Here is a 12,348-nt window from a genome sequence, read left to right as displayed (position 1 = left end):
TGAACCTCAAACCCTCTCAAAGGGATGATTCTACTCCCCAACTTCTTGGAAATGATGGAAGAGGAGACCGTTCCTGTCCACTGTCTGGAGTGAGGTTGGGGTTGTGTTCATAAATACATATTTCTGGGTGGTCATGAAAACACGGTGCAGGAATGTTAGAAAAGCACTGCCTGCTTAGAAGAATGGGATTATTTCAACATCCATTTTTGACTAGATGTGACCTATGAATCCTAAGCAATTTTTCAGTTATAAATGAATTAGTAATTTATAATCAAATCCATCAGTCCTTACTCAGGTTAAACTCCCATTAACTTCTGTGGAAGTTCAGACTGAGTGCAGACTGCACATCCTGTAACAACAGAACCACTACACTGATTTCCACCTGGATAGTTCAGTTGTTGGGGGTGCTCTGTGCCCAACGTCAAATAATGAGTTAGTGGCAGAATCAGGAATAGAAGGAAAGGAATTTGGCACCAAGCCACCTGCTGTAACCACTGGAACACACTTTGCCTCCCTACACTTTTCAGCAAGGACATTTGTCATTCCTGCATGTTAATTAAACTAGCAGTCCCTCCAATAAATGGTAATTAAAGGGCTATATTCTCTTCTCATTGCACTTGTGTAACTCAGATTAATATTAATTAGAGTTAGTGTACAGCAAAATATGTCAGTATTGTTGCTGCTAGACTACTCATTACATGTGTAAGAAGAAAGAACAGGAGTACTTGTGGCACCTTAGAGACTAACAAATTTATTTGAGCATTTGTTAGTCTCTAAGGTGCCAAAAAGTACTCCTGTTCTTTTTGCTGATACAGACTAACACAGCTGCTACTCTGAAACATGTGTAAGAAGGAATGTCTTACTATTTATATTAGGTCCCTAACCACAGATCTAAGTATCCCTGAACCTTGTATATGTCAGTGCCTCAGTGTAAAGACATGATTAACTCAGATTCACTAGTTGCTGTGCAATGTGAGCTGATATTGAACTTTGGGCAAGACCCCCATCCCTCTGGTGAGAGATGAAGTTGGAAACATAAAATTATCCTCCTCCATCTCCAGAAACACCAAGATAAGGGTGCCAGGGTAATGCCACTTGCCCTTATTTATGATGGCTCTGTACTAGTATGTTGGTTATTACATGGAAGTGTAATTTTCAGCCCCGTGTATCAGCACGAGTGAACCTGGCCCATAGTTATGTGCACAGAGAGCTTGAAATATGACTCAGGCTTAAAAATATGCAGAAAAAACACATCCCACCTGTCATAAACATACAGCTAAGGGTAGCATAAAATCCCTCTTTACCCTGTAAGGGATTAATTCCTCTTTTACCTGTAAAGGGTTAAGAAGTTCAGGTAACCTAGCTGACACCTGACCAAAAGGACCAATGAGGGGACAAGATACACCACTACCTCGATATAACGCCACCCAATATAACACGAATTTGGATATAACACAGTAAAGCAGTGATCCAGGGAGGTGGGGCTGCGCTCTCTGGTGGATGAAAGCAAGTTCAATATAACACGGTTTCACCTATAATGCGGTAAGATTTTTCGGCTCCTAAGGACAGCATTATATCGAGGTAGAGGTATGCTTTCAAATCTGGGGTGGGGGGAAACGGGCTTTGTCTGTCTGTTCTGGGCTTTTGCTGGACACAGATCAAGGAAGCAAGCAATCCAGGTCCTATAAAGTTAGTAAGTATTTAGCAAGGAAATGCGTTAGTTTACTTTTATGTTGGCTTGTGTTTTCCTTTGTGTAAGAGGGAGGTTTATGACTGGTTTTGTAACTTTAAGGTTTTGCCGAGAGGGGAGATCCTCTGTGTTCTTGAGTCTTTTGTTATTCTGTAAAGTACTTACCATCCCGATTTTACAGGGGTAATTCTTTTACCTTTTCTTTAATTAAAATTCTTCTTTTAAGAACCTTATTGATTCTTCATTGTTTTAAGATCCATGGGTTTGGGTCTGTGTTCACGTGTACCAATTGGTGAGGATGTTATTCTCAAGCCTCCCCAGGAAAGGGAGTGTAGGAGTTTGGGGGATTATTCTCAAGCCTGCCCAGGAAAAGGGGTGTAGGCGCTTGGGGGGATATTTGGGGAAGGTAGGGCTCCAAGTGGCCCTCCCTAAATGTTTGTTTAAATCACTTGGTGATGGCAGTGTTACTTAATCCAAGGTATAAGAGAGAAATTGTGCCTTGGGGAGTTTTTAACCTAAGATGGTAGAAATAAACTTAGGGGGTCTTCATGCGGGTCCCCATGCCTGCACCCTAGAGTTCAGAGTGGGGAAGGAACCCTGACACCACCCATGAACAAACTTTTATTGTCCCTGAAGTAGGGCCTTTGTTATATCCTGTCATCCTTGATCCACAGGCTCAGTAATCTGAGATTTGTTGCTTTTCCTTCCATTTTTATTCATTTCTATTATTTTTAAATAGCTACACTTCTTATCTCTCTCCTCTTATCCCATCCTTCTAAGCTGACTTCTTTGTTGCAGTTATCACCTCCTTGTTCTAACAGCAACTGGCTTCTGACCCTCCCGTTTCCCATTTCAGCTTTCACGGCATGAAATGTGATTCTTTTACTAGTTAAAGCCTTACTTTCCTTTCACCAATCCTTGCTTCCATTCCTCTGTCTCCTTTCATTTTGTCCTCACATATTTCCACTTTTCAGTTTATCTCATGCCCCTTTCAGCTTAACCTGAACACTGTATACACAGAGCTGGAGACAGGCCTACAGTTAAAATTAGTTTCTCACATTGTTAAAAAGTACCGTAGGAATAGAAAATAAATATTCTCCTTTTCATTTGATTTGCAACCAACATACAGACACTGCAGCAATCTTGTTTTCCATTATACAGTACTTTATCTCTAGTCTCCCTCTTCCCCCCCCAATAAAAAAATATTGCAAATAAGGGTTCCTTATTGTTAATGCCAGAACATGCATGGATATCATCTGCCATTTTTTAATGAAATTGTGAGCTACAACACTGTGGTAAAAGTTTCTCATTTTGTAAGAAAAGGTATGAGTTACGGACATTGTAATTGTCAGAATAGAGCGGTTCCCCAGCAGCAAGACAAAGAAGATTTTGGTGTGCTGGAGAGCAATATCTTATATGCAGTCTTTTTTTTTCCCCCAGCATGGTGTATTGTGTTTCATAATGAGCAACGGAGAGCACTGTGTCTTAAAAGTTCAGCTTCAATTATGCAGGCAAGCTAGATTTATTGGCCAAGTTCAGTGAAATACAATGAAAATAAACGCACAGGAAGCTGCCCTTTCAAGTATTCCTTGAAAATAATGTTAATACATTTATTAATTTAAACATAAAAACAGACTTTTATATAATGTTTCTCAGTACAGTGTTACTAATAGTCTGAATAGCTGTTGTAAACATTTTTCAGGCTTTCAGATGCATTCTTTACTTGAAGAAAACAGAGTTCATATGAATACACCCATAGTGTTTGCCTGAGAGATATATGGAAGTTAAGTGGCTGTTAAGGAAAAACTTATTTACAATTTTTGGTTTAAAAAGTGCTCAGAATGCATAAAATTTAATTTCTGTACAGCGAATGACTTATAAGGACACACTAAATGCAAAAAGTAAATGCTGCTTATATTTCAGTTAGTGTCTTAACGGACGTCTAAGAATGCAATATGCTGTATAATTGTGTGAAGGGACACCTGATAGATGTTGTGTTGAGGAGTCTGAGCAAATGAAATTGTAATGGAATTCTTGTTCAGGCTTTAGAAAATAGCTTTTTATTTATTTTTTTTTCTAGAGATGCTACATCCATATAATTCATTACCTATTTGCACATCTTTCAGCAAGTCAATAATGAATCAATGAATTTAAACCTTTACACCATTTTTAGCATAACAAATATAATCAAGGGTGTTTTTCAGTGCTGTCCTTTTTATTGTTGTTTTCCTAAGGCATTTCTGTGGAGATACTCAGTGGTTCAAATGAATCATTTTGATTCTTTTCCCTGGCAGGTGTATGAGGCAGTCCCATGTTACACTGAGTGCAATCAGTATTCCTGGGTAGTAGAACCATGGTCGCCATGCAAAATCAACAGCGAACAAAATTCCCTCCACTGTGGAGACGGAATACAAACTAGAAAAATCAGGTGCGTGAAAAGAAAGGCATAATTATTTTAAATATAAAGAAGCTAAAACTTTTTTTTTCATAGGGAAAAAGTAACTGGACTTATGAAAGTGAATGTCCAACATCTCTGAAGTGGAAAGAGGTGTGCATTGACATGTAAAGGTTTACAGACAAAGCTGCTCTGAGATGCAGTTTTATTCATAGTCATAGAGTTAAAGGTCAGAAGGAACTATTAGATTATCTAGTCTGACCTCCTGTACATAATAGGTCACCAACACCATCCAGCACCTGCACACTAACCTAACAACTGAGATGAGACCAAAATATTACAACCTGCAGGAGACTAGGCTATTATAAGCTGGGAAATGATTAGGTGAGATATGCTCAGATAATCCTGGAAAGTGACGTGAACCCACATGCTGCAGAGGAAGGCAAAAATTCCCCAAGATCACTGCCAATCTGTCCTGGAGAAAATTCCTTTCTGACCCCACATACGGTGATTAGCTAGACCCTGAGCATGTGAGCAAGAACCAGCCAGCCAAGCACCTATAGAATGTTACGATCGTGACTTCTTTGAAGTCAGACAGTGCCTATATTGGAACTCTTCCTTTGACATTCCAGCTGTATAGTAGAGCAGGCTAAACAACAAAATAACAATAAGGAAAAAATTTTGATTCACTAATATCTTTTTCAAATAAAATCCACCACATTCAGTCACTGTGATTTATGGAGTAATATTAATTATTTGCAAATATTTCACGCAACCACTAATTATTCAGGAAAGTATTCCTCTATCTCCAACTTTTCATGAATGTTACTAGTGATTATTCCTCCAAAAATTTATTCTGGAAGTGTGTTTATTATCTCATAGTCTCCTCTTTAAAACACTGTCTTCCAGTCAGGGAGCAGAAACAATATCATGTGACAGGTGACCAATTATTTATTCATATTCATATTCACACAAAGCAACAAGTCAAATTTAAAGCTTGCATCCCATAGTTTAAAATTATTCAATTATTATTAAATATTTACAAATAACAAATGCATACAGGAAGTCAGCATTGAGTTAGCATAGGTTTGAAAGTAATTCTCTAAATTCATAATTAATATTATTTGTAACAAATAGTTTGATCAGCTTTACTGTGCAGACCCATGGTGTGTATATATATAATGGCTCATTTGGAAACATACAGATCTGTTGTCAATAAGCACCTCGGTTGTTCTCTACATTAAGCTGTTATCTACCAGATGTAATCGATTATTAATTTTTTTCCCTGTAGATGTGTAAATACTGCTGAGGATGGTGAAGGCGAGACTGTGCCCATTATGCTGTGTGATCAGTCTGAAATCCCTAATGAAGCCCAAAAGTGTAATCTTTACTGCCCTAATGAGTGTGTAATGTCTGACTGGGGACAATGGAGCCAGTGTCCACAGGTAAATGGGTTTTACAGTGTCTCTTAAGGGAATGTTTTCATGCCCGCTTCTCAGTTTCCTCTTCTTGAGTCACTTTAGGCTCCCTTTACACGTTTCAGTAGCAAGGATAACTGACTTTCCAAGGGAAGTCAAATTCAATGGATCCTACATCCAGACTGGTTAAATCTTGATGTTTTTAGATGTCTGCTATTTCTCCAAAGACTTTGCCTTAGAAAAACTAATTAGAAAAACACATAGCGATTATTTATGACAGATGGCCAGATTGCGCCTCCATTTGGACTGGTACCAAAGCAGGTACAAAGAGGATAGAGAGCAGCAGCTCCATGGCATATCTCCTGCTGACTCCTGATCCCAGGAAAGGCCATCTCTGCTGGGCACAGGGAAGTATTTTATAGGGGAATTATGTAACTCTCATAGGTATCTACAGGTCAATCATAGCACTGGAGCCACCTGGCTCTGGGAAAAGCAAGGTTGGGGCTGAGAAGATGACTGTTTTTCCCCCCTCAAACCTGCAGAGAATTGCATTATCTGGCACTGGTTCCTTCTCCACATCTTTAAACACTCTTGAGGCAGTGTTTGGGACAGCAATTAGTGAGAAGCCCATTCTTGCATGATTGAGCTATAGTGCCATGAGGAAAGGAGAGGACTGTGAATTGCGCAAAGGCACAGGCCACTATCAAAATGCCCTTTGTAAGTGTCCCTACATCCATGACGTTACCCCCAAACACTCCCTCCCAGAGAAAGATGGAAGGAAACTCTGAATCTTGTGCAAATTTCTGGTCCTGGTGGGTATGACATAGCAGTGTTTCTCACTCACCAGTGTTATGATTCACACAATAATTGCCCAGCTTTACTTTATTATTTTAACTTAGAAAAATCAAGACAGGTTTTGTAACATACCTGTCTTGTGTAATTTACCTATATGAGAGCACTGTACTTAAATGACAGATAAACATTGTCCCTGTGTTACAGGGTTCATTATCAAAAGTGTGATCAACGATTGAGCATGTGTTTCCATTATTGCAGGCACAGAAAGTTTCCTTGCACAGTCAGGCAAGCTTCTCTTCTTCCACATGGGGACATGTCAAATAAAAATTGTATTTTCATTCCTGTACTTACCTCTAGTGCAGCAGGGCTTTGATGCAGTATAACACTTTGTTCCAAACCCATATCTGTTTCTTGGATAGCTTTTCAAAATCCCATTGTGATAGCAGCAGCTAGTCTTGGGAAATGTCTTTTTCTTCACCAGCGAGTGTTTCCAGGAATGGAATTAGTTGTTGTTTGTGCTATCATGGAATGACCAACTCTGTAAATGTTTCCCTTTTGTCCTATGTTGTGTGACAGACTCACCATTGGAAGGTGCTAAACAAGAAATTTTAGGGCATTAGAAGTGTCAGCATCAATTCAGTTTACTGAACAGACTGTTTGCTTTTAAAAGTTATGCTACCCACTTGCTGTGAAGCACCTATATATAGGTGCTTAACAGACATAAAATAATGAGTCTTTGTCTTGAAGAGTTTATAAAGTGAGGTCTGATCTTGCAAAAGCAACTAACAAACATGGTTCTTACTACTATAAGTTGTCCCACATGCTCAGTGGGGCTACTCATGTGAATAAGAATTACAGGATCAGATTTGTTTGCACCTATGAACAGGGCCTGCTCCAGGCACCAGCCCAGCAAGCAGCTGCTTGGGGCAGCCAATGGAGAGGGGCGGCACGTCTGGGTCTTCGGCAGCAATTCGACGGTGGGTCCCTCACTCCCTCTCGGAGCAAAGGACTAGCCGCCAAATTGCCACCGAAGACTGAAGCGGCAGCGGTAGAGCAGCAGATCGCGATCGCGGCTTTTTTTTTCTCCCCTTTTTGCTGCTTGGGGTGGCAAAAACCCTGGAGCCGGCCCTGCCTATGAATACTACCAACCCACCACTACGACCAGCACAAGGATCTGTGTGAGGAGATTCTGTAGTAAGGAGGCAGGTGTCTGGTTCTAGGTTGGGGAAAATCTGCACAGGGGAGGAAATACTGTGGAGTGTGATTGTGGTGTAGCGTCCTGGCTGGTGAGCCAGCTAGTCCTCCTGCGTTGTGAATCTTGGCCAAGAAACTATACAAGCTAGATAAAATATATTGTTAGTTTAAATACACTTCAGTGAAGGAAAAGCAGGGAGTTTAGCTTTAGGAATTATGTTCTGGATTTATATTCCTGAACTGTGTATACAGCTTGCCTAACAAACTAATGACAACTAATGGGTGGGAATATTAAGTGTAGGCAGTAGCTTGTTTGGGTCTGAGACTTATTAAATGATGTTCCAAGTACAATCTACTAATCAAACAGAGACTCAGTTTTCAGCTCTATCACTAAGCCAACCATTCAAGTGGTGACATGAAAGAGGATTCCCGTGGTAGAGACGGTACTTTGGGTTCTAAGGAATAAAAGCTGGACCAAGTCTCAGTCATAACATTTTGAACTGCCAAACGCATGAGGTCTTAAACTTTGTGCTACAAAGAACAGAAATAGACATCAGGTTTTCTTTCAGGTGGGGACAAGGATTATTTTAGGAAAAAGCAATGCATGTCACCTTTTATGATGAGCGTGTTGAAACTCAGAGGTTAAAAAACCTCCAACTTTTAACCACTGTGAGAAGATATCATTTCTGATCACACTGCTACAAAAATTACATGACAGCACCAGTGAAACAAAATTTCTAGTACTGACCCTGCAAAACCTCTTCCAGGGCAGCTGTACTACCGTAATTAAATATCCATCCTGACTTCAGTTAAATGGGTATCCTGTGTCAGGAGTTATCCAGGTCTTTGAGGTATAACTTCAGTATCTCTAGTTGACAACATGCATATTGTGAGGTCTTAACTCAGACTGAAATCTGTGCACAGAGGACTCTGAATACTTGATGTAAATTGTGAAATGAAGATGATCCTTTTCTTCAAGCATTTTAGAGAGTCACCAAGACATTCAACTCCTATGCTATTTTGAGTAACACAGATAATTAAACAGCTCTGTTTCTTAACAGCAAAGAGGGCACTGGTCTTCATGGGTAAATTTTTCAGAATTGTTCACTATTGACCTAATATAGCTCTCATATAAGTCAGTGATAACTTCAGTGAGAACAGAGCGAGGCCGGCGCTGAGCACATTTGAAAATCCTACTTATATTTCATTATTAAGCAAAATAACAGGCATTTTAGGTGCTGAATGCCCTCAACTCCCAAAGTGTCAGAGTCGGAGAAATGAAATGAGAACTCAGGACTTGTCACTTGCCCCATAGTCAAAGGACATTGGCTCAGTGGGAGTTCAAAGCCCTCCGTGCCATGCAAGAAGTGCTCTGTGCCTCACCAGTCCTAACAGAACTATGAGACCACTTTGGAGACTTTGAAGAGATGAGGATCCTGAGTAGAACTAGAATACCTTGGTTTGTATCACAGGTACTTCAGTAAAAGCAAATACTATAGGAAGATAGGGAGTATGATGATTCAAGTAGAGAACTGGGAATCAGGATGCCTCAGTTCTCATTTCTGTTCACTGACGCACTTTGTGAGCTTGGGAAAATCACTTAACCTCCTTGTATTTCAATTTAATCATTTCTAAAATGGGTATAATAATTAATAACACCTTCTTCACAAGTTGCTTGGAGGTTTAATTAAATTGTGATTGTAAAATGCACTGATATCCTTTGATGAAAGTTGTTATATGGATGCAAATTATTAACAGCACTAGTTGACAGACAAACTTAGGCTCTGACAATTTTCTATAGCGGCACCACTTTTGGAATAAAATAAGTTTGGACACTACAGAGTAAACAAGGCTCTATCAAAGAGTGAAAAGCAAATCACTGTGGTTTTTACAAATTTCTAGAATAGTTGCTCATATTGACAATGGTGTTGCTGACGACAGACATAAAGAAATTGGAGGTGGTTGTAGTGTATGTGAACACAGAGTGACCAATAAAAAACATTAGATTGAGATACTAAGGGGTACGTTTTCAGCAAGGCCACTACCATGCTTCTTGCATATGCACCTATACATACATGTGCCCAAGTTTTGCAGGTGCAGACATTTGCATGTGAATAGCTTTTGAATGTGTAAAGTGTACACACAAATATTTTGTATGCACAAAGTGAAGGTATTTGTTATTGTGACCTTTATTTACCCACAGGATAAGCACAGCATGGACAATGGTGATGCATGCTTCCTCATGACACTTCAGCCAACATATTTCAAACAATCTTCGTCTAGGAGTGATAACATATTTTCATTTCAAAGTATGTCAGATCCATGGGCTCCCTACTGATACTGCCAACACTGCTGCCAGTTACTGTTGTTTCTGATGGCAGTTTTTGTAGTGTGGACAGCTGTCCACAAAGAAATGAACTGAAATATTTTCTCATTCCATTTAGGTCACCAAAAAAATTTCAGTGGTAGAACTGTGAAATTATTTTAAATGATTTTGGGTTAGATTATGAGACATTTAAAATAGGGGATAGCAAATGTATTAATCATGGATCCATTAGTATACTCTCAAGGCAAAGCATGATTGTCAAAATTATACATATGCGGCCTGATCTTCCTCCCATTAAAATCAACGGGAAAACTTCCACTGACTGCTGTCGTGCAGTACTGAGCCCTTTTAAAGAAGATATTGAAAACGATGACCAAGTTGAGGTTTATACTGATTTCTGAGAGGACAAAGTACAGTCATAGCTAAACTTAAGTGAAATTAAAAACTGTTGTTTGGTAGAATTATATACAACAGAGGCTGCTGTTTTGTTGAATACAATTTTCAACCCTCACAGTTTTGCTTTATTCAAAATTGCAACAAAATGGCTGTTTTCAAATGGAAAATGTGCGAAACACAAGTTTTTGGCTTTCAATGCAAGACCGTTTTCACTTAAAAAATGGAACTATTTCAAGAAATTGGATACATGATTTATTCAAATATTTATCAAAATTTTGATTGAGATTGTCTCAAAATGCAAAAGAAAAAAACTCAGACAAGCCTTTTAGTGTGTGTGTGTGTGTGTGTGTGCGTGTGTATATATATATATGGTTTGAAATATTTCACACACATTTAGTGATAGATTTTTGTGAGACAGGTTGCCAGAAAGTATTGTGGAAAATTGTAGACTCACAAGAGTTGCTTCTCCATCCCCATGATATTTGTGGCTCTCTTGAGAATTGTCAGTGTTCATGAACTTCTTAGCAGTTGACAGGACTAAATGGCCACCATGTCATAGCTATCTCTGAAATGACCCACCCTTTTGAGTCTTAGATTGAAAAATACTTGATTATGATTCTTATCATGGTAGAATTCCTTCCCAGGCACCTGGATGTACTGCCTTTTCTTGAATTCAAGTGCTTTGGATATTGATTGATAATAAACTCGTTTCAGTAGGAGATTCACAGAATCATAGCAGTTGGACATGGATCTCTTAGACCAGGGGTAGGCAACCTTTGGCACAGGTGCCAAAGGCGGCACGCGAGCTGGTTTTCAAGGCACTCGCATTGCCCAGGTCTTGGCCACCGGCAGGGCCACCCAGAGGGTGGGGCAAGTGGGGCAATTTGCCCCAGGCCCTGGGCTCCTTGGGGACCCCCAAGAGAATGGTTGAGGCTCCCGCCCCGGCCCCTCCCCTCTCCCGGAGCCTCAGCGCATCCAGGAGTGTCTCTGGACAGCGCTGCAGCATGGCTCCAGCGGGGCCTGAGCCCCGCCCCGCTCAGAGCCGTGTGGTAACAGGGCGGGTCTGGGAGCTCCAGGCTGAGCTCAGCTCCCTCCACTCAGCCTGGAGCTCGCAGCCCCGCCCCGTTACCACGCGGCTCTGAGTGGGGTGGAGCTCAGGCCCCGACGGATCCACGCTGCACTGCTGTTCTGTTCAGGGACGCTCCTGGACACAACGCGGTGAGGCTCCGGGTGAGGGCGGGGCCAGGGGGGGTTGGATAAAGGGGCAGGGAGTCCCATGGACAGTCAGGGCACAGGGAGGGGGCAGAGGTGGGGGGGGCGGTCAGGGAACAGGGAATGTGGGGGTTGGATCGTGGGTCTTCTGGGGGTCTGTCAGGACTCAGCGGGGGGTGGATAGGGGTCAGGGAAGTTAGGGGACAGGGAGCAGGGGTGGGGTCCTGGGGTGGTGGTGGTGGTGGTGGGGTCTCTGGGGGATGGTGAGGCGCAAGGAGCAGGATGGGGCAGGGATTCTGAGGGGGGCGGGCAGTCGGGGGGGCAGGAAGTGGGTGGGGGTCAGATAGGGGGCAGGGCCAGGCTGTTCGGGAGGCACAGCCTTCCCTACCCTAAAGCTCATTCAGCAGTTTGAGGCTTGCAGAAGAGCCAAGCTGTTAGCTTTTCCATTAGGGCTACCATCCCTTTCACTTTTCTCAAATGCCAAAATTATCGTCTATATTTAATTTCAGTGCCATAGGGAGATTCATGTCAGGGAGGGTAGCTTCATTTAAAATTAGCCACTGGGAGAGGGATCACATGAGAAGAGCAATATCCTGCACCACCTACCTCCTTCCCAACCCTACCAAGGGAGACCCGTCCCCTGCATTCCCTGAGGCTTCAGAGGGGTTAATTCAGTGGTTCTCAAACTTGTGTCCTGGTGACCCCTTTCACATAGCAAACCTCTGAGTGCGACCCCTCCCCCCTTATAGATTGAAAACACTTTTTAATATATTATTATAAATGCAATAAAAAGCGGGGTTTGAGGTGGAGGCTGATAGCTCACAGCCCCCAGTAATAACCTTGTGACCCCCTGAGGGGTCCCTACCCCCAGTTTGAGAACCCCTGGGTTAATTTAATTTTAGCACCCTCTGTCCATTCACAT

At 41.5% G+C, this 12,348-nt stretch overlaps 1 protein-coding gene across 3 annotated transcripts in view; it reads left to right on the top strand.

Annotated features, from left to right (window-relative positions):
• Nucleotides 1-12,348, top strand: part of THSD7B (thrombospondin type 1 domain containing 7B) — a 733,398-nt gene that overhangs the window by 674,280 nt on the left and 46,770 nt on the right. For all 3 annotated transcript variants that reach the window (XM_039494616.1, XM_039494617.1, XM_039494618.1), the window contains 2 exons: nucleotides 3,985-4,118; nucleotides 5,377-5,530. In XM_039494616.1, coding sequence (XP_039350550.1) covers nucleotides 3,985-4,118; nucleotides 5,377-5,530 — 288 coding nt within the window. The remainder of the gene's footprint in view (nucleotides 1-3,984; nucleotides 4,119-5,376; nucleotides 5,531-12,348) is intronic.

This window comes from Mauremys reevesii, linkage group 11 (genome assembly GCF_016161935.1).
Source record: "Mauremys reevesii isolate NIE-2019 linkage group 11, ASM1616193v1, whole genome shotgun sequence".
Classification (NCBI taxonomy): Eukaryota; Metazoa; Chordata; order Testudines; family Geoemydidae; genus Mauremys; species Mauremys reevesii.
Note: the sequence above shows the minus strand (reverse complement) of the source record. Positions and strands in the feature narration are given on the sequence as shown.